Raw genomic sequence first — 23,240 nt, 5'->3', positions numbered from 1 at the left:
GTCTCGGATTCGCGCTCGGTTTTCTTTCTTTTTCTCTCCCTTTCAAGTTTTCCCTCCCCCCTCCCCTTCCACGTTCTCTCTCGTCCAGCGCGCGCGGTTCGGCCTAAACGAGCAGCGATAAACGGACTTCGATATTAATTAAGTCCTATATGGGAGAGGGGGGCGAGCGGGGTCCTCCAGCATCCAGCCACATGCGGTCTCTCCTTTTCTTTTTCCATCGTGGGATTTAATCCAGCCTCGCGAGATAACGGTGCATCGTTGCGTTATGCGCGCCTGATTCCTCGATAATACCTCTTTTTACCCCGATCAATGCCAAGTAATTGCTGGAAATTGCGTGGGATCGCATTATCATTATGATTATCACAAGAGTCTCGCAGAATTTTTTCCTCTCCATTCCACGATCCAGTTGGGAGCTCCTCGCGCGGATTCGGAGAGTTTACGGTGGTTTCGTAGAATTTTTGGGAACGATTCCAGCGGAGGGAGAAACGCGACTATTCGACACGCGAGGTCATTCGCTACCAGTGGCCCCTGTGGTAGTAACCTCCTTGCTAGTTTTGCTTGGTAATACTTTTTTATTTTATCGTATCAAACGTATATGCTAAGAGCCGGTCGTGTCTCGGCAAACGCAGCCACGGTTGCTGCAAGGTAAGACAATACGGACGGGTTTGTCGGTGGTCAGTCCTGCCTCCCCCCTCCAACCCCCCCCCCCCCCCCCAACCATACGCAGCGGAGCAAAAATTGCGCAGGCATCGTGTTTTTCTCCGCGCTCCGGTGTTCAGTTACATTTCTCAAACATGCAACTTGTACTCGCACCTATGCTACTTTATTACTGCGTAACCTGGTTTGTTAAAAAACCTTCGAACGCGATTCTCCATTAATCTTGTATAAATCTAAATTTCTGTACGACTCGCGCCTAACCTTTTAATTTTCTTCGTGGTAGGGATGGATTTTTTTGGCGATAAAGGAAACCGTGGTCATACGCGATGTTTCGTTAAAAGTGAAATTTAATTACACTGGCAGCCATGTTGGTTTTTTAAAAATTGAACAGGGTTCTCGATTCGATAAATCTGTATTTTTAAGACTCGCTCGAGTGAGTTTTTAGTTTTTTTAATAGTGGACAGACGGATAGTTTTCTTTGGTCGGGAAAGAAAATGGCGAGCGGAGAGGCAATGAGAGGTGAGAAAAAGTTTCGAGGAGGAAAGTTAAATATTTGTATTTGCTGGTTCGGACGGTAATGCGGTGTTTGTCGTTGGTCTGGGGTGATCGGCTCGATGGGATCAGCGGCTTGGCTCGGCTTGGCTCGATAGAGCCGCTTGCGCAACCTTGACCGAGTGCACGGCCGATTGCTGAATCCTCGACCGTGGAGACGGCCCTGGAAAATCACGATCGAAGGACGACAACCACCCGATCTCCTTCGCCGAACACTCTCGAGCGTAGCAAAAGCAAACTGGCGAGCTTCGCCAATCGAAATCCACGCAGCTGCGTTTTCCCAAACTTTCCCACCGCTTCTCCTCGCGATCAAAAGAAAAATCGCTGTTGAAATTACCAAATTCCTCGATCGGCCACTTCCGGACACTCCCCGAAGAGAACCGTGTACCAAAAACACTTTTCTCTGGGTTAAAATCGAGAATCCTGAGAAATCTCTAATTATATATCCATGCAATTCTCATAATTTCTAATGTTGGAAGCCGTCCGCCATTTTGGTGCACGGAAAAAACTCGATAATTCCGTCCCCCGTGGAGTAAAAATTGCCGAAACGATAAGAATCTTTCGCGGGAGGAACGGCGTGTTTAATTTGGTCGGTCGCATCGATATATAGCCTGGATCGATTTAGCAATCGGTTTTAATGAATGGAAAAAGGTATGGGAGGAAGAAGAAGAAGCGAGTGAAACCCCATTAGGAAGGTAAAAAGGCAAATAACTTGGCACTCGGAGCAATTGGCGAGCAGTGACATAAAGTTTTTGCGCTCCCGGACACACTCTCGGGATTCTCGATTCCTGCGGTAGTCGCACACTTTGCTCTTGCCGGAGCCTGATACTTTCCAATGGATTCCTGTCGCGGGATGAGTCGTCGGATGAAAAAGATGACTGGCGGCCCCCGGCTTTGATAATCTTTAATTTATTTTAATGACGTGGAAGCGTGACTCAGAGAGAGGGGGGGGGGGGAGGAGATGGCGAGAAAATGACAAAGGATGAATAAAAGAGCGAGGCTGCGAGAGGGAGAGGAGAAACGAGAGAGAGGAGGGGGGGGGGGGGCAGAGAGCGAGAGAGTGCATATACAGAGGCTTCGGGTGAATGCCGCCAACGCCGCCGTGTTATCGGAGGTCAGGTTCACCAACGACGATGTAGTATGCTCTCTCTCTCTCTCTCACGAGATCCCTCTTTTTCCGTCTCCCCCTCCCATCGAGCCTAACCCCACCCTCGCCTTGGAGCGCTGCAACGAAAGAAAGCCATCTTTCAAGAACCAGAAACAACACCGAAATACGACTCAATGCGAATTTTCACTCTCGTGGAATGTCAACAATTTTTTCTTGTTTTTTGAAAAAAAAAAAAGTGATATTGTGAAAGATAATTTTTTTAACGAGAAAGAGGCACGAAACGATCGAAAATGGCGAGGTTCGTTGATGGAATCCGAAGGTTCTCGCGACTCACGGTCGTAGTCGGTGGAGTAGAGTCGGAGGGTGGGAGGAGGGGGGGGGATTAGTAAGAAAGAGAAGAAGAGGCTGGATGCTGCTCGCTGCATCTTGCATATATGTATGTTTTATGTCAGCGTGCATTCTGCATTTGCGCCGTTGCCACGTCCGCGGTTCTCCACTGACTCCCCCCTCCCCCCTCTGCCACTCTACACTCTCAACGCTCCTCTTCCTCTCTCCCCCACCCCCCCGCCACTCTCCTTCCTTCCTCCTTTCGCTCGCTCGCTCCTTCTTTTCTTGCATTCATCTCCATCCCCCCCCCCCTTTCCTCCTATACCACCCACCTCCACCCATATTCTTGACGTTTCTCAAACCTGCGCCACCTCGCGAGTCGTTGAACTCGAAAAAGCGAGTATACGTCAAGACGCGCCGAGCCATCTCGCTGCGAACGTGAGAGAGAGAGAGAGAGAGAGAGAGAGAGACAGCGAAGGACCAGATTATAACAGAAAATGATTTATAGATCGTCGTTGGAGATAAAAGAGACACAATGGTCCGTGTTTGGACAAATATCGACCGAGTTACAGCTTTGGTCTCATTGATCGGTATTCCTCAATGATGAAAATCACTTTAATGGATGCAACGTGGACAGATGCAGCCTTGCTCTGTTATATACGTACCAACGGTCCACGAGACCAAAACAATGAGTTTCTTGTTTCTTTCGATGTATAATGTTCCTAGGGTCTCTCGGAAAATTATCATAACACTTCTTACATAGGATTTCAATAGAGAAAGATCTCCTCGAGTACTCTTGGACCATGTACAATTTTTTCGAGTCATCTACCTTTTTTTCTACCAAGAACAGCTTTAAATTCGTTCCCACGAGAAGGGCCAAGTCCTATGGTGAAAATAATTTTTTTCCGAGTTGCGATTCTCCTCACACCCCTCTCCCCTTTAACACACACACACACACACACACATATAAATATACTTGAATCGTATAACCCCCCTTTATTCGTTCCTCCAGCCGCTGAAAGATCCCGTCCTTTTTTATCACCGAGCTATTTTTGCAATCGAGTTTGTTTCTTTTATCGTCTCAGTCGATTGATTTTTATTTCTCAGCCTCGTTTCAAGTGTTTGCAGCGTAATTCCTCTCGATAGAGTTTAAAGATAAAAGCTTCGCTGTGAGCTTGGGTGCTTTGTTGGTGTATATAAAAAAATTGCATTGGGAAAATAGTAAAAATGACAAATATTTCGCAGGGTGCGTAACAACACGGTTTGGAACGATCGAGGACGAATTTCTCTGGAATAAACTGGTAATTTTTCTCTCTGCCTAGGGAATAAATTATAACTATATAAACAGAATACTCTCGTGTATCGAAATTAGATTGTTTTTAATGGACGTGACATTGTAACGAAGATACGAGAACGCGCAACAGGCTAATAAACTCTGCACGTGCATCTGTCTCTCGCAGTGTGCGTGCGTGTGTGTGTGTGTGTCTCCGTTGGTCGAGCGGCCAGCGGATCGGATCTCCTCGTCTGGTGGCACCTCGCGAAAAATGCACACATGTAGACGCTGTTCGATTGGAACGGGAGGAGCCAGGCGGTAGGCGCGTTTAACCGTCTGGCACTGGCGCGTTCCAGCCACGATCAGTCACACTGACGTTGCACTAGGTCGCGGCACGATTCCTCACCAACACACCGAAATCTCCATAATCACCGAGCCAAGCGTCCTCCTGCCCCTTGCGAGCCGTTCCTCCACATGTGAGATACGTCACACTCGCGAAACAAACCTCCGCCGCGATAATTCCCTCGCACTTTCCAGCTCGTCTCTCGTCCCTTCTCGATAATAATAATAATAATAGTACGAATGTCAACAAGAGCAAAAAAACGGTAAATAAACTGGGGAATAAACAAACTATCTCTCTCTCTCTCTCTTTCCCTTTTGGAGAACCAGACGCGGTAAGCGAGAGTCTCGCGTGTGTGAATTAACAGAGTTCGTCGAGGTGGATTTTCGAGTATCGTTCGCGCTCGAAGGAGCGCGTCGTCCTCGTGCCGGAATGCTCGAACGTGCTTTCGCGAAACAGGACGAAATCCTCGAGGAATCTCCCAGTCGTTCGCACGACGTTCGTTTTTCTACGAGGAAGAAAAACGCGAGTCTCTTGACGATGAAAACTTGAGATAGAATTTCAAGGTATATATATATATATATATATAGCGAGAAAAGTGTAAAGAAGAAGGAGAGTCCTGGTGGAACCAAAGTGCGAATGGGTGTAAGTGTGAATAGGGCTTGTGGCGAGCGATAGTGCTTACCTCGTGTGGCACGAGTTTACAGTAGTTGAATCACAGTAAAATGGCGGTGGTGGTAGGAGCTAGGTAAAAAGATCACAAAATATGGCACACTGTTGACCGAGTTCATCGTTCGGCACTCGCGCGCGGTCCTGGGTGGGTACCAGGGGGTGGTGGGTGTGGAGGGGGGAAGCGAAGAAGGGGTGGGGGAGGAAGAACCGGAGGGTTCGGCGCAAGAGGAGACACGGACACACGAACACGCACAGAGGGGCAGGGGGACCGGAAGAGGACGAGGAAGAAGAAGAAGAAGGAAGCCGGAGGAATCGACGCGCACTGTCAGCTGTCAACGACGGTCCCCACGTTGCGGTAGCTGCTGCTGCTGCTGCTGCTCTTCCGGTTCTCATCCAAAACTCTTTTTCTCTCGCGGGGCGCGTGCCAACTCGCTTCTGGCCAGTGAAGGATTTTCATGAACGGGGGACGCCGAGGGCGCGCTGTGCGTTAATTGGGTCAGGGGTCGCGATCAGCTGACGGAGTCGCACGCGTAATCTCGCAGTTTTTAACACTGGGTCGAGTCCCTCTCTCGTGGGGCACGTCGCGCGAAAGAATCCCTTTTTTCCACTGGACTGGCAAGAAGCTGGATGACGCTGGATGGGATGACTCTTCACGGTTCTGATGATGATGGTGGTGGTTGCGGTGGTGGTGGTGGTGGTGGTGATGGTGGTGGAAGGAGATCAGTCGTGGTCAGTGAGTAGGAGAGAGAGAGAGAGAGAGAGAGAGTGGGGGTTTTGTTTGAGAGTTGGCGGATCGGGGGGTGGAAAACCGTGTTGGCGCTCCTCTTGGTGGCCGCGCGCGGTCGTCGTCTTCTTCGTCGCGCTCGCCTCCCCGTGGCGCGTGGTATCGCGTGAAGTTGATCGTGCGTGCGCACCTTGTGCCTTCGTTACAGAGTCTTTTCCGTATAAAATGCTGGGGCGCCGGCGAGAATCGGCGTAGGCTTCGCGCCGGCGGCGTCCTCGATGCCGATTGGCTCGTTCCCGCAGCGTGGGGGAACTGGCGCGAAGGTCCGAAGCTAGTGTAGAAGCCTCGGAGGAGCCAGCAGAGCGGATCCGGACAACTCGGAGTGGGGCTGCCGTCGCTGGCGTCTCTCGACGCTGCCTCCTTCTATTCTTTCTTTGCCGTTCCCTCTCTCTCTCTCTCTCTCTCTTCGATATCCAGACTCTCAGGGACTCAAGGGGCACTGGACTCTCTTCAAACGCTGCGGGGCCCATTATACCCATCTCTCTTTCTCTTACTCTCCCTTCCCAATAGCTTCGTCCATGCCTCTCTCTTTCTCTCTCTCTCTCTCGGAATCAAGACGATGAACGATACCAACGAGAGAGGCCACAACCATCTCTCTCCCAAAAGTCACACTACTCCAGTTGCAAACTGTCCATTTTGCAACCTTCCAAACCGAACGATTCAATCGCAAATAAGAGACAGAAAAATGTTGAAATTTCGAAGCGAAGCCTCGATTGCAACGAATGGTCGTACTCGTTAATTTTTCTTCGGCCCTCTCCTTTTCCTCGAGGTACCGTGGCAGCAGCTTAAGGACGCCTCAACATCGCCGCGCGATTCCATGGAATGCGTGACAATCTCGTAAAGTGTCTTAAACGCTTCTTCTTCGTCCTCTTATCGTTCGGTTCATTGGACGTGGGTAAATATTAAAGACAATGCTTGGTGGCGAGGTCACGTGACCTCCGATTGCAGAAGGAGAGTGGCGTAGGTGAGAATAAAAAAGAGAGATAAGTTTGCCCCCCACCATGAAGAATGTTCAACTTGATTTCGTGGAGTATTAAATAAAATCTTGCATTTTACGTTTATTACAGATCCGAGTGTATAATAATTAGTTGCAGCGATACTCTCCACGATCATTGAAGAGCAGTGCGTTATTCTGCCAATCCCGAGCGTTAATATCAGAGATATTGGAAATTCTTGCAACGATACTGAACGGCTAGAGCGAGCCGCGATGCGATGGCTCAGCCTTCAGCAACGACCTCTGCGTGTATTTACATCCAATCGATACTCCAATGATATTCGATGAACTTGATCGTTGACGGTCAAGAGCGATCCAACGAACCCTCTCTCCCCCCTCCTCAGTATTCTTCTCAGGTACTGTTGCATATCCTCGCGAGACGGGGACCGGAAGTCTTGCGGAAACGCGACCTTTGATTTTCTAGGATTTTTTTGCATCGTGCGAAGAGTCGAGTTTGTCGACGCGCGCAGTTAGGATGCTGACCTTAGGAGGAGGAAAAAAAATGTTGGGAGTTGCCTAAACGGGAAGTAGGAAGTTGGTTGGGCCAATGGCCTCCTTTAGAATTTGGGCCTGGCGGTTGTGGGGGGGCCTTTCGTCGTGAGCTGGTCAGGTCTGTTGTTGATGTTGCTCGGTTGGAGTTGTGGGTAGGCTGGTAGGAGGATGGTGAGGGAGAGGGGGAGGGGGGAGAAGAAGAAGGCGGGCGAAGAAACGGGAAGGCGAACGGGCATGCACGGGGGGAGGGGGGGGGGGGCAAAGAAAACTAAAAGTAGGAGAGTCGAGAGAGAGGAACACGCGGTATCTATCCGTGCTCTATCCTTCTCGCTCAGTCTCGGTACTTCTTCTTCTCTTTTTCCATTCTGCTCCTTCGTTCGCGTGTACTTCATCCACCTTCTCTTTTTTTCCACCTCTCTCTCTCTCTATCCCCCCCCCCCCCCCCCCCCCCTCGACGCAGCAACAGTCTGGTCCATCGCGAGTAGCAGCGCGACGCGGCAGCCAGGCTATTCACCCACGCATGCACGGGATGATGATGATGATGATGATGATGATGATGATGATGCCGAGCCCACTGGAACATGCAGCCACGAAGAAAGACAACCGTGGAGAACGAGAGAAAGAGAGCAGTGCTTTCTCCGTTGCAGCTCGGTGTGAGAATTCTCGTGTCGAGTAAAAAGAAGCGAAATCCGCGGTCTAATTTTGATCGCTACACATCTCTGCCCTGGAGTTTCCGCAAGAACTTCCTGCTCGAAGATGCTGATTTATTATGTATATATAGCAGACGTTTTTCCATCGTTCTTATCAATTAATTTTTTTTTCATACAAAATTCTATACTTTCCCCCACTTTCGTACGTCCCCACCCATTATCGAGAAAACTGTCCAAACGCTTTTTCTAATTTTGTAAAATCCATTTTAATCGAACGACTGTTTATTTTTTACCAAAAAATATTCAAAAACACATTTCTCTCTCTACAATTAACAACTTTACCATGGAATAATAAACTATCCCCCACCTTACAACAAAATCCCACTTATCTATCGATAAAACTGTCCAAATACGTTGGTGAATTTTTGCCGAGTGCATTTAATTAGACGAGAGTTATTTTTACCGCACGCTAAGACAAAGGAGAGCCGTTGTTTTTTTTCAACGTTGCAGCAAAGCCGAGTGACATTGGTCCCCCCGGCTGCACAGCCCGCTGACCCAGATTCCGAATCGGCTATTTTTTCCCTCGTGCTTTTTTATCTCCCCCCCCCCTTCCCCTCCCCTCCTCTCCCGCCCTTCCTCAGTATCTCTCTCTCTCTCTCTCTCTGCCGCAGGCCGAGTCGCCAGGCTCGTCTCGTTGACCCCTTTCTTTCCTCCTCGATCTCCCTCTCTCGCTTTCTCCAATCGCACATCCCACTCGACTTCGTCCTCCTTCGACTCTCCAGTCTCGGGTTTCCTCTTTATCTCCCTCCCTCCCCTCGCCGTCGCCTCCACCCCCGCCGCCAACCATCTCTCACAGCCGGATCCTGACCTACGACTACGTCGTTGCTGTCTCCGGTGTCCTCAAAATTTCCGTACCTCTCTTTCACGCTCCAACGCGAACGGGCATCTTGAACTCCGCCGTTGAACCGGACCAAATCTACTTCCTCCTCACCGTATATATATATATATATATATATATATATATATATAACGTGTAAAACACGGGAAGAAAATAAAATTCGAGGAAAATTTGAATGGCTTCGGAGGATTCTCCGCAGGACGAGAGTTTGGCTTGGAGTTTTTTCCGAAGGATATCGAGCGTTGGTGGTTCGCATCGCGGAGGTCAGACTGGAGAGTGGTGGGGTGGGACGGTATAGGCGTGCGAGAAGAAATGGTAAGAAGGGGTGGGGGGAGGCGGTGCGGGGGCGGTGGCGGTGGCGATGTGGAGGGGAGTGCAGTGGGGGGACGACGGAGGGGCCCTCGCAAACGGAGCGCTGCACACAGGCAGCCCCAGACCGCGGCAAAACTCCGCAGTTTTGCTCTTCGATTTTGCAAACTTATATTTAGAAGGGCAACGATCTTTTGCCGGCTTCGAGCAACGCGAGACCGGAGTCTGGACAAGCGAGTGCAGTGCAACCGCCGCGATTTCTCGGCCGAACAACCAAATGCCAACTGCTCGCTCGCTTGGTCCCTCTTTTTCGCTTACCCCCCCCCCCCCTCCCTCCTTCTCCCCTTGGCCCCTCAACCTCGGCTCCTCACCAACGCGCACCCCTCTCGAAACCATCGACACTCTCTTTTTCCTTTGTCTCGCGCGCTTCTCGTCGTCGCAACGATACCGACCTACGCCAATGCTCTCTCTCTCTCTCTCTCTCTCTCTTTCTGAGTCACTGCCCCCCCCCCCCTCCCTCCCTTTCTTCTTTACAATCTCGCTCTGAAAATCCTTTTTTTCACTCCGCTAAATCTGGTTTTAAATAGTGCCATTCCTAATGCAATATTTATACTCGATATTCGTGGCGTTTGATTGAATTTAACTCGATTGAATTGTTTTAATTAAACGACTAGTTTATTTAAATACAAATCGTGTTTGATTGATATCGAGAGCAATGGTTTTTTGAATAAATATAATTATTTTGTCCCAACGAGAAAAAATTGGGTTTTTGTTTCTTGGCACGTTTCTTTAAAGTTTTGTCATAAAGGATTATTAATAGTTTTGTATATATATATATATATATAACAGTAGCGAATCGTGCTGGGGATTGCAAGAAAGAGTCGGGATGGTTTTACAATTGGTGTTCCACGAAGGAAAATGAAAGTAATGCTGGTAAATGAAACAAGACGCGTTTTATGTGTCCCAGAGAGCGAGAAACAGTGGTTCTCTCTTTCTGCCGCCCTATAATTCCATATGCATTATGGGAACTGGCGGGTCAATCAACTCGATGCGTTTCGTTTGCTCGATGGACTCGAGGAATCTCTTCGCTTTTCATTCGAGAGTCAAACTACGCTCTTGCGTACACACACACACACACACACACACACACACATATATATACTACCCACGAAGGGTCGCCCTCGAACGTTTCTATAATCGCGATTATTTCTGCCAGTAAATAAATTTCTATTTATAGCTATATCGCCGACTAATTGATCGCAATTACGAGCACGCCAGCTTTTCGAAATCGATACGCGATATGATTTCGTAATAAGGCGATGATCGAGAGTTAAATTTTAATGGACGCCAAGGGAATTGGAAGGTTGGATTAAAATGTGGCAGCGAATAAAAGCGCGATCCTCGTGACGCGCGAAGAATGCTATACGCGCCGCTTGTAAAAAGTCAATCAGGAAGAGGGAGAATGATTTTTGCCGTAGCATGCCGCCCGTTGCGAGAAATCCATGTCACGTTACTCCACCCATGCGAGCGCCAGTCTTGCGTTAGCACGCCACGTGGCGTGCTATACCTTGACTTTTCTTTTCTCCGAACGCTTCCTCTGACTTTGAGAAGTTACCCAGAGGGGCGTACTCAAATATTTACCCGATGGCACCAGCCGGAGGGTAGGACTATGCAAGATTCTCCTTTCGGAATATTTAGAAACTTTCAACGATGTTATACCAAATTTTTATTCTAATTTAATTCTGTATTTTGTTAGATATTTTTTTTTCTGGGTCCCCGGGATCGCGATTATCCTTTTTGTGATGATACTTCGATGACATATACTTGTGGAGAGAGAGGATCGTGAATTATTTATACACTCTGCACAATTTTCTATAAAATTTTGTTGCTAATGAAATTATATTTTTCATTCTTGTTGTCAAATTTGAATTTTTAATTTTTTGTAGGTCCCGGAGATCGATGACCCTATTCGTCACGGTATTTCAACCAGATACTTGTGAAAAGAGACGGTGGATCAAAATAGAAAGAGAGAGAGAGAGAGAGAGAGAGAGAGAGAGAGCGAGGACCACAATAAACGCAATCTTATCGCGCGTGTAACAGAGTCGTGGTTACGGAGTCAACGAACGATAAAAAAAAATCACCGAGCGATTTGCACCAAACCGAAAGAGAGAATAAAGCTGACGTGGGCGCGTGTAACTTACCATTCCTATTTTTTCCTTCCCCCTCCACGAAAGAGCCTGGCCGCGCACCCTGCCCAATCGCGAAACCGCTTGGGGTAGGTCACAGGCGAGAAAGATATAGCACCGGATATACGCGAAAGAACGAAGCGTGTCGGGAAAAGAAACTGGAGTGCGCGAAATTGGAATTATGCACCGAGACAAAAAATTCTTTATTCCAATAAATTTCATTGCGAATAGAAGAATAATTCCATCGAAACACATGGTTGTTTTTATAACAAACAATCGAATAACAAATAAATTTGAATCGCCAAATTCAACCGATCGATGTTTAAACGAATATTAAGTTCAAATAAATATTAATCAACGTCAAACGCGTGTCTCCATGCACATATTCGCAGGAAAATTTATTCATTTCCAACAATTTTTCACTCCACGCGTGAAAAGTGAAAAATTAAGTATATATAGACACGCGTGCGACATCGACTAGATGGCGTGAATTTTCATTCACGTCTATTTTTATAAGCTCCACTGCGCAAATAAAGAAGTCCATTTCCTGCAGCGTGCTCACCGTCGGACAACCGCGAGCTGGGCTCTCGTTAATAAGAGGAAATAGGAGTGGGAAGAGGCTAAATTTACAGTCCTAGGGTAAATATATCGTGCAAAATGTATTATTATCGATCAAACCTAGTATGGACACAAATGACGAAGAACCAAATAAAAATTCGATTCTCCCCGGGAGAATCCTTTGATCTTTCAAACACGATTTTCAAATTTGGTCCCTTAATTACTGCAGCAAAAAATGTGTTAAAAAAAGAGATTTGGAAGTGACTCGACGTGCAACGAGCGACGCAACGTACGAATGCAGAACTGCGAGTGCAATTGCAAACATCAACTATGCGTCCCGAACTCGCATCAAAGCACATTCCAGTGTACTGCGACGCAAATCACTTGTCAAAATTACCGCAAAGTGCATAGCTGTCCTGCGAGATGAACGGCAACGCCGTATACAATCGAAACGTCATCCTCGTTTCGCATTCGCCTTAATTACCGAAATATCCCGAGGGACTGCGAAACGCTTAAATCGATCCTCGAAAGAATTTTTTTATTATTTGCAAAAGATTTTTATTTTCGTAGGAGAATCCTACGAGCTTCGATTCGAGATACAGCATAAAAGAGACAATTTTTTTCTTCGCAATAAAGAAAATTTTTTTATCATTCGTAAAATATTTGTATTTTTGTAGGAAAATCCTACGAGCTTCGGTTCGAGATACACGATAAAAAGGACAATTTTTTTCTTCGCAATAAAGAAAATATAGTGCAGAGATCGGTAAGAAATCGGCACGATTTACTTATCGTTATTATCGTTCTTTCCGAATCGCCGTTACTCTTGCGTGTCCGTGTGCGTGAAACGGACGATCGAAAGATTCGATTAAGCCGATTCGAAGAGGCCAAAGAGTTCTCGAGCCTTATTGTGCTCGATCATGCGATCTGAAAATCATAGAAAATTACTGAAAAGCAAAGAAAGCCGTATAAAAGCGGCTCGATGTTTCTCCGGACGTCGTAATTTTGTCTCTGCTTTAACGGCCCACCGGCACGATTCTAATACACCCCCGCTCGAGCTCCTTCGTCAAACTTGCTTTTTGTTTTCTTCGATTGAAGACGGAGCCACCACTCGCTATATATACATATATATATATATATGTATATATATACGTACCCCGTCTCAGGGAGATTCGAGCAAGGGTTGCTCGTCCGATCGCAACCGTCGAAACAACGCAGCGCGTGCTGCAACCGTTATTTTAAGCGCAAAAAATCCACGAGATCCATCGAGGGACTAGAAACGTGAGAAACTGCCTCGATTTGCATATTGCCTACGAGTTCGTTTGGAAAATCGACTTTTCTCTCTGTGCCAACTTCTATTGGATTCGTCTTTAAGTTAATTGTGTATCGTCCGAGTCTTTAACCTTGAAGAGTTAACGAACTTAATAATTATCTAATAATATTACATTTCTTAGTTTATATATTTTTCGAAAGAAATCGATTTGGAGATGACGATTTTCATCGTGTATAATTTTATTCGAATATTTATATATAATTGTATCTTCTGTGTTAAACCTTGAAGAGTCAATTAGCTGTACAATCGATCAAGCAATATTTTTATACATTTCTCACTTTACTCATATCGAGATAAACAATTTTCAAAACCGATTTTTTCAAGGAAGTTTAAACAAGCGATCGTCATTTTCATTCCAATCGATACATTCGAACGATCACCATTGGAAATTGTTGATAATTAGAGCACTCGTATCTTAGCCTATTATCGGATCGGTAAGACGACCTTATAAGAAGAGCGAATAGCAGAGGAGGGGGGGGGGGGGGGATCTCTCGTGAGAAAGTTTCGAGAAGCAACGTGGAATCGCTGATGGGGTTGAGACAATGGCATCTCCGAATCAATTTGCATCCTTCAAAAGCCGGTGCACCGATCTTTCCTCTCTCGGAGTACCACCGATTTTTTCCCATCCTTTTCTTTTAGCCGGCAACTTCCATCTTTCTCCCGTCACGGTTCCGGTTTCTCGCAGCTGTCACCGATCCGAGATCAGAATTCCGGATCGATACGAGCAGGATCGGGACCTCTCTTGGCATAACCGGTTCTTCCGAGGGACGACCAACGAGAGAGATGAAGAGAAAGGGGGGGGGGGGGGTGCAGAGAAACGTGGCAAAGCGCAAAAAATTCATTTGAATGGCCGGAGGGTCCGCAGAGGCGTCGAATTAATTGGATTTTAATTTCGAGCCGCAAGAACAAAAAAAAAACCGGGGGTGTTACCGCGTTTCGCGTTACCCTCCCGTGAGAACCGTGCTAAGCGAATGTTTGGATAACATTACGCACTCTCGCCTGCGTAAATCCCGGCGAAACTTTATTGTTTCTTTTGAACGATGAATTTTTCATTATGCTCCCTATCGAGCGGAGATTCCTTTCATCGCTTTTATCTCTCTCCTGTCCTCGACATCTGCGATTCGACCCACACTATTATTTCGCGCCTTCCAATTATCCTCGCTGCAAATAACAATCTATATATATATCTATATATATATACACCTGCACTTGATCGATTGCTTCAAACTTTTATTATTACGCGCTTTCGTTGCTCCTGCGTGTTTCCTACTCTTTTGCACACCGACGAACGACCGTTCGTGGTACACTTTGTTTCTGCTTCGTATCTCGATTACTGGTAATCGATACTGCTTCGTGTGGTATATATATGATCAGTGCGAAGTTTGTTGGGAAAATGGAAAATTTTTAAGAGGTTTTTTCCAAACGATCTTCGAAAGTGGCAATTAATTTGGGTGGAGACTGGAGAGTCGTCGAAGGTGACGCGGAGGAATCGGGGTGGTTTCCGGTGTTAATTTGCGAGCAGGTTTTCTCATCCCCCCCCCCCCCATGAGGGGGAAAATGGAGTTTAAAAGTGCGACGAGGCAGGCCGCATTACCGAGCGTTATAAATGTCGAAAAGAAAGCACTTTAACGAGTCCGGAATTGCGTTACGCGTTGTTTGGCTGGAGTAAAAGAATTTCGTAAAAAGGACAAGAAGCAAAGCTGCAGTGGCGGAAGAGGAAGAAGAAGAGGAAGTTAGCTGTGGAAGCGAGGCTGGTGGTTTGGGGCAAACTTTTAAATTCTCCTGCCGGCAACGAAGCAACAATTTGTTTCGTTAAGTAGCCTCGTCTTTTGTTTTTGCGGCTCCTTCTTTTATTTTTAGCACGGCCACCTTGGCTGAGGTGCCGGCACCGCCGTGCGGCATCCAGCTCCCGCCTATCCCTTCTCTCCCACCCCTCCCCCTCCACTCCCACCGTCAACCTTAAAAGCGCGGAAACTTTGGGAAAATCGCAAAAACGCCGCAGCGATGGCGAAGTTTCCACGTTTCCCGGGGATTTAATTAAAACATTCGCCCGCGCTTTGTGCGAGCTTGCCGCGAACGCCATCATCCACGAGTGGCGACAGCGTACGTCAACCCTTAATCGCTCATGTGAGAACACCGCCCCTTAAAAAAGGGCTGGCGCAATTATATCGCACCCTCCTTCCGGACCAGCAATTTTTCAAGACGCACGCCACCCCTTACCTCCCTCGTGTCGATTTCTAAAACCCACCCTCCGTGCTGCTCCCTCCACTGTGTGCGTGTGTGTGTGTGGGTTCTGCAGTCGAACGTCCTTGGAACGTACGCTGCTGGTTGTTCGACCAAAAGACTCGTAATTACTTTCAATCGTGTCTTTTATTAATTTTCCATGTGTTTGGTGGATGATTTTTCTTAGCGACGAGGAGGACAATATTTCGTGTATTTCTACCGTGACTAAATTATCGCGTTTGATCGAATTTAACTCGGTGAGCGGGGTTGGTTGAGAAGAAACTACAGTTGAAATTCGCCATTGGAATAAATTAATTGTAAAAACACGAGATATTAATATTTTAAATGTTTATCGATTAAGACGAAGCACGGTGAACGCATTAATTCTAAAGTTAAATATCAGGATTCCTTTTGCCACCTTCGAGAGACAAAACCCTATATAATTCTTGGACAGGAAAATTTCTTGTAATGGAATATACACACGTGCAAAACTAATAAGTAAGATCGCGAATGAAACCCAATATATCGTTCAATCGTCTATAAAACTCGTTTTATTAGTTATCGATACCCGGATTACTATTACCTTTGATATATTTTCTTGAAATCTGCATAACATGGCAGTGCCATTAGTCATTACCTTTACGATCTCCTATTCCTATACCATAACTCACATCTGGCTATATATATATTACATGTATATCTACCGCATGCTGGATCTTGCATGTTTTATCTCTTATTAGTAAGCGACTCGTAGGAGATGCTTTGTAAATTTTGAAATTGGTCCTAAACAATTTTTCTCCCATCGACGTAACTCGATAACGCACAACGACTGTTACCCGATGAATACGTAGGGGGATCGTAATGTCGAATGGAAATGGGTATAAAGATTAAAAATTCGTGGATCGACGATTGTTTCATCGATTACACGGATGACGTTCGAGGGAAAAAGCGATAAACTGGTGTGAAGGGGGGGGGGGGGCTAACGGGAGGTACTTAACGAAACAAATGGTGGATGACGCGTCGCGGAAAGAATTGGAAAGGTACGAGGAGCTCTAGTATGGTGATTCCACTTTTTAGCGAGACTTCTTCTCGCTGAATAACAACGCTCGAAGCACAATTGAACGCTCGTTAGCGACGCTTTCTTCTTTCGTCAGCCTTCCAGCTTTTCGTTCGGATGCCAGCCTCGTGTAAGTTGCTCCTCGACTTTGCACCAGCGGTACGGGAGCCCTCCTGTCACGCGTCTCGACTCGTTTATAACGCCAATCCACATACTCGATTGTACCTCCACGCGTTCTTCGCTATTTTCTATACACGCGGGCATACATTACTCCCCCACTCCTTTAAGTATATATATATAGATATAAGCAATTTCGAGCAAATTGATTTTTGCGAAAACACGTACCGGTGACGCGATAGTGTCGATTAATTTGTGGAAATGTAAAATCACGCAAACCGAACAGTTTATTCGACAAAATTGATTACACGAATTTAATTATTCGGTTTTTACTCGAAATTGTTTAGTTTCTGCGATGTGCAATTTAATAAATTTGCTATTCGTCGATTTGTTGTTTTTACAGACCCAACTCGGTTCTTCTTCCTATGCTCGTTTAATTTGTTTGCGAGGAACAATGAGAGTGCAGTGACCTTTCTTCTCCTTCAGGATCGATTTCCACGTGATTGATTCAACGCTCGATCGATCAGTGGTAGCAGACATCGATAACATTGATAAGCCACGGTGGGATTTTTTGCAGAATCTACTCTTCAAGATCCCCAACGCCATGGGAGTTCTTTTCTTTGCTGTCACGCGTGAGCTCGTTTATGACAGCAGACGCGTTATCCTACTCGAGCGAACGCGATTCGCCAGACAGCAGAACGTTGCTCGACTATTATATGAGATTGGTGCTTTGCTTGTGTGTATATATATATATATATACAGTTGCTTCGAACTTGAGATAATTGCAAGCATAGATCGTATTAATGCTTATTAGCTTCCTCACGATTTTTCAGCCATCACTGTCTCTCTCGACTCAAACCCAATAATTCTCAAGTTTGCTCCACGTAAATTCTGCATTCCAATGAATTAAAATTTCATTGAAATTGTAAAATGATAAGTTACACTGCTTGATTAATTGACAAGTGAATCACGAATGATTTAAAATCCTCTCTAGTACAGAGCAAACCTTCAAAATAGCAAAATATTGCTGAGTTGTTGCACGAGATTTTTAACCTGCATATATATAAAAAAACTCCATGCAAAATTTACATTCCATCGAATTAAAATTTCGTTGAAATTGTAAAATGATAAGTTACACTGCTTGATTAATACACAAATGAATCACGAATGATTTAAAATACTCTCTAGCACAGAGCGAGTCTTCAAAATAACAAAATATTGCTGAGTTCTTACGCGAGATTTTTAATCTGCCTACATATAAAAAAACTCCGCGTAAAATCTACATCCCATCGAATAAAAATGTCGTTCAAGTCGTAAAAAAACGAGTTACACCGGACGGTTAGTTGATAATGGAATTACGAATGATTTAAAATTCGAGTAGAGAGGAGGAAACACGTTGAAGATTCACGAGAGACTCAGCATACACATATATATATATATACGCTGGTCGATTTATGATTGGTGAGTCAGCGTGCTGCAAGGGCCCAGCGAAACAAGCGAACGCAGTCTTGGAACACGCGTATGCATTTACGAATAATAATTTTTATCGTTCGAAACACGAGAGTTCGCCATGCTGCGTAGATCTGAAATAATGCTCTTCGTCGGAGAGTCGCGAGGATCTCATTGGTCGTACAGCAACGCTATTACGTAACTGTTTGCGATATTTCTTTAAGCGTATCTGCGAAATAACAGCAAACAATCGTGTTTTGAAGGAAGATTCAGACACAATGACGGTTATTATTTATTTTTTCCTCAAAGCCGTCGATTTCTAGCATAGAAACGTCAAGCGATGACGCACGAAGGGTCGAACATGTGTATTACCAAGATTTCTGACAGCTGTGTGCAAGCTATCATTAGTCGCGATACGCTAAAAAAGCGAGGCGCGTAAAAATCTCGCGAGCAATTTTCGCGATATCCATCATTCGGGGTCGTTGTTGTTGGAATATTCGCCGGATATGGATAATTTGTAGCTGGGCTAAAATTCGGGAACGATCACATGAGAGGGGGGGGGGGGTATCCGTTCGATCAGCCGTGTTGGGGGGGGGGGGGGTTGCGTCGCGGATGCCGACAGAACCGAAGCTCCTGCGAGATTCTTCGATTAACGTCATTAACATAATACGCGTAGGGCCACCTGTTTTTTTCATCGGCACAACAATGCAGCCCACCCCAATTCGAGCCCTAATACAGCTCCCAGACTTCTCTCTATTATATATATATATGTCGATAATCTTATTCGCTGCCCGAAGACAGCGTGTAACATTTATATATATATGCAGATCTTTTTAGAGGGGCGAACAGTGTAATCGTTACAAGACAACATCAAGCACAACATTCACTCGAGCAACTGGAAAATAGTACATAGAGCATGCCGGTAAAAAATTGATAATACAACCAAAAAAATGCTGAAAATTGAATTTATGAAACGAAACAATGACGCGTGGTGGGATGAAGAAAAATGTCAAATGACGTGCAAACGTGTTAAGAAATTTTTCGTGACAAGGCCATTGTCGTGGTATCTCTGGCCCGTTGATGAGTTACGTGATTAATTTGCTAATTAGCGGCGAGAGAAATGAAAGGAGAAAAAAATGAAGAAACAACGAGGAATCGTGCAATAATATAAGACAATGTCCTTGGTCGAGAAGCAAGAAAAGAAAATGGTGGACACAGCGAATAAGTAAAAAAAGGGGTTGGAACAGGTTGAGCATCCAACTCACTCGCTGCAGGGTGTTCCAACATTCCTCGAGGCTGACCATTTGTCCGCCAGCATTGGCCACAGCTCCTAGGCTCGCTGCTGCGCCACGAGACTGTTTGGGTAACAATACAGTAGGCTCACATTAGTCTTTCTCCCTTTCAAATTTCATCATTTTCTTCCGCCAACAAAAATACATCTTAAAATAATTATGCTACGTGCTGCACGACGATCCTATATATATATATATATATGTATACAAATTATAACGTTCTCGATTGGTTTACTCTCTGGAACGAAGACACTAAAAGGGATTGGATCAAGCGAAGCGTCGCTATATATATATATATATATATATATATCAAAAAAAAAAGAAAACGCGTAAAACGTACAAGAAATTTGCCGGATATTGGCGGGAGAAAAGAATTCTCTCTGGGTCGAGTCTTATCCGCAACGTTTAAATAACCGCGGAGCGTCGTAAATGAGTGAAATATAAAAGTTAGCGTAATAATTCGGTGCAAGGAAGAAGAGTCAAAGAAGGGTTGGTTCGGTGGATGCAGGCGAGATTCTTCGAATCGTCCCTCCAATCTCGCCCTCGTCCAACTTCAATTTTTCTCTACGCGTTTCTTCGTCGACTGCGAAATTATCGTGGGTGATTTTTGCTCGTAGTTTGCGTAAAGAAATAAAGAGATAAAAAAAAGAAAATCGCTTTTGCGAAGGGAGAGGTTTTTTCGTCGGACGTGGAAAGGGGTGGGAAGGTTTATTGGATAGGGGTAGGTCGGGGTGGGGGGGAGAGAAGAGACGGCGCGGTGGGAGAATTCTTTGAATTTTTCATGGCTGTTGCGTTCGGCGAAACGTGCCGGCGTCTTGCCGGCGCTCGCGATATTTTCTTGAGAACATCTTCCCGGTCCGTATGGTATGACGTATGCGTATAGTATTATCTGTGTTGCGCAGGTCAAGAACCCCGGCACGACGTATCTGCATCCCCGCGCTTGTGTGCGTGGGTCGCGTTCACATTTGTGGTTTGCGCGCGCGCGTCTTCGCCAACACCAGTACGCGCGCACGAAATACTCGTCGAGTATCGCGTAGAAGGGGAGGGGGGGAGGGGGGGATTGGCTCTCGCTCCACTACGCCTGGAAAGCCTGCGCGCGTGCAGCGGCACACACCGACACGGGCCGAACGACCGCGGTGAGTCGGAGCGTGCGTCTGTGTGCGTGAACCGTGGTCGACGTACAGCCACGAGCACGCACGCACGCACGCACGCACACGCGCGAGCGACGACTACTCGCACCTTCTCGATCTCGCCATTTCTATCGGTCACTCTGGTCTATTCCTTAATTTTATCGCTCGTCCCTGCAGTCTTTGATAAATTCCACCGATTTTTCATTTTTAAGCGTGTTTGCTGAGCGATTTTGCGTACTGTGTGGATGTATATGTCGATTGGATCGATGGAAAGTTGGTTCCCGAGTGGCGTAGGAAGAATTTTGCGCGAGCCGATGAAATTGACGAAGCCGATCGGTTTATTTATCGGGCGTGTATAATTGTGGTGGACGATGGGAGGGATCGACGAGTGGATCTTTATCGGACGAGAGTCGCGAAGCAAACTTTGGCGTCGGTTGGCGAAGAAGCGATAAAAATAACGAATAACCCAGTGGACGGAAAATTTGAAAATAGCCCGAAGTAAAAGTCCTAGTCCGCTGATTCACGGTTACTCTCTCGACTCGACTGTATCGGATCGAGTTACGTTCGAGTGTGTATATACGTGCGCGCGAAACAATAAAACGATATCATTAGGCCCTGACACAGTGTTTGCTGCTCTTACAATAAATATTTTTCTCCGAGTAAGCGACGCTCGAATATATTATCCAACGTCAATGCTCGTTGAGTGAACGACCTTATTTATCGGCGTGTAATGTATTTTTATCGCGAATGCGCCACGTCCCACTTATTTATCTCTCTCCTCTCCGTGAGTATGGTCGGGGGAGATTGTCGAGATGGAGCAAATAAAAGAGAACGAGAGTAAAAAGCGTGTATATCGTATCGAACGGCGGTTGGAGGAAAAAGGAAAATATGGTGGAGAGAGAGAGAGAGAGAGGGAGGGGGGGGGGGGAGGGAAAACCGGAGAAAATCTCACCTGCAGCTCGTTCATGAGTTTCTCCGTGAAGGTGGCGTCGTGCGAGTCCTGGCTTCCGGCACCCGGACTCAGCATCGAGTTTTGTGAGTTTTGTTGCTGATTGGCCGACATGTTCATCCCCGTGAGGGCGCCATTTTGACCGATCGAGCCAGTCATGTTGAGCGCCTGTTGCTGCAGATTCTGCGAGAGATTCTGCGCCTGTTGCTGGAGGTTTTGCGTGAGGTTCTGCGCCTGTTGCTGGAGCGATTGCTGGCTCAGGCTCTGGCCGAGGTTCTGCGTGAGGTTCTGGGCCTGTTGCTGGCTGAGGCCCTGGCTGAAGTTCTGCGCCTGGCTCTGTATGTTCTGCTGCAGGCTCTGACTGGCCTGGCTCAGGTTCTGCGGCTGGTTCAGCAACTGTTGCTGCTGCTTCGGCGACAGGCTCGGCGTGAGGCTCTGGCTGAGATTGTGCTGGAGAGTCTGCCCGAGGTTCTGCTGCATGTTCTGGGTGAGGGCCTGGGTCAGCACCTGGCCCAGATTCTGGTTGAGCGCTGCCAGCGACGGGCTGGACGCCTGGGACATGTTCGTTGCTTGGCCCAGGCTGTGCAAGCTCTGGGCCATGCTCGAGGCCATGCTGCCCTGATGATCCGTCTGTGGCGACGGGGTCGTTGGCGCCGGGGAAGACTGATGCTGAGCTCCTTGGGAATTCTGCTGACTCATCGACATGCCGTGTTGCTGTTGTTGCTGCTGCTGTTGCTGCAACTGCGGCTGCGGACTGGCAGCGTGGCCAAGGCCGGTATTGGCGTTCTGCTGCACAGAAGTATTGTTTTGTTGCTGGGCCTGCTGTTGCTGCTGATGCTGGGCCAACGGGCTGTGCATCTGCTGCGCCTGCTGTTGCTGCTGCTGGACAGAGTTGGAGACGGGGCTGTGCTGGATGCCCGGCGAGTGCTGGGGCGGTACCCTCGGGGGTTGCTGCCAGCAATACTCGCCACCCATCTTGATAACGTGCTGTCGCAGCGCGTGGAAATTAGCGGCCACGGTGGCAGCCGAGACCTGAACCTCCATGGGTTCGAGTTCGGGGGAGCTGCAAGGCTCCTCGTCTCCCTCTTCGTCCTCCCTCTCGGTAATGTCCTCCTCCTCCTCGTCGTCGATCCTCGAGGACCTCTCCTGATCGGTCCCAAGGAGAACGACGCCGCCTCCACCTCCGCCGCCGCCACCACCACCTCCACCACCACCTCCGACGTCTCCACTGCCACCGCCACCGCCGTTTCCACCTCCTCCTCCTCCGCCTCCTCCGCCTCCTCCTCTTCCTCCCCCTCCACCTCCGTCGCCTCCTCCGCCACCTACCCCACCCCCCGAATCGCCAGAGTGAAGATGATTCCCCGGGTGGTGCTGATGGTGCTGTTGCTGCTGCTGCTGTTGCTGCTGATGTTGCTGCTGTTGCTGTTGCTGCTGCGGTTGCTGAAGGTGAAGGTGGGGCCGCGAGTCTGGATTTTGGCCCTGTTGCTGGTAATGCGGCTGATGCTGATGGTGCTGGAGTTGCTGATGGTGATGCTGTTGCTGGTGGTCTAGGCCGAAATCGGTTTGGGCTTGCGTCTGGGCGCGCAGGTCCAGGGCCGCCGTCGCGTCCGAAATCTTGAGGCCTTCGCGAGAAGCCCGGGCTACCCCCTTCCGTCGCAGCTTGCCCGCTTTTTCGCACCCCTTTCGGTAAGCAGCTCGACGGCCGGCACACCTCCGCGCTCGCCGCCGTTCCTTCTCCTCACTATGCTGTCTCGCACAGCCTAGGATCGCTTCAACGATCTTGGCAGGATCCTCGCGCGTCGAGCTGCGACCTCGCCAGCGGGCAGCGTCACTTGTTCGCCACCGGCTTCGACTTCCCGACCCAAATGCGATCTACCTGGATCATGAAAATCA

The 23,240-nt window shown here is 47.4% G+C and overlaps 1 protein-coding gene across 9 annotated transcripts in view; it reads right to left on the bottom strand.

Moving 5' to 3' along the window:
• dati (datilografo) overlaps window positions 1-22,516 on the bottom strand; it is an 87,913-nt gene extending 65,397 nt beyond the window's left edge. For all 9 annotated transcript variants that reach the window (XM_066745304.1, XM_066745305.1, XM_066745308.1 and 6 more), the window contains exons 1-2: window positions 21,351-22,516; window positions 19,242-19,331 (exon numbers count right to left, since the gene is read on the bottom strand). In XM_066745304.1, the coding sequence (XP_066601401.1) occupies window positions 19,242-19,331; window positions 21,351-22,391 (1,131 nt within the window). In that variant the 5' untranslated portion in view covers window positions 22,392-22,516. The remainder of the gene's footprint in view (window positions 1-19,241; window positions 19,332-21,350) is intronic.
• Between the last annotated feature and the right edge of the window lie 724 nt (window positions 22,517-23,240).

This window comes from Prorops nasuta, unplaced genomic scaffold (genome assembly GCF_024137725.1).
Source record: "Prorops nasuta isolate Cenicafe-Biocafe unplaced genomic scaffold, Cenicafe_Pnas_1.2 PNAS00060, whole genome shotgun sequence".
Lineage (NCBI taxonomy): Eukaryota > Metazoa > Arthropoda > Insecta > Hymenoptera > Bethylidae > Prorops > Prorops nasuta.
The sequence above is the reverse complement of the archived record's forward strand: the minus strand, read 5'-3'. Positions and strand labels throughout refer to the sequence as shown.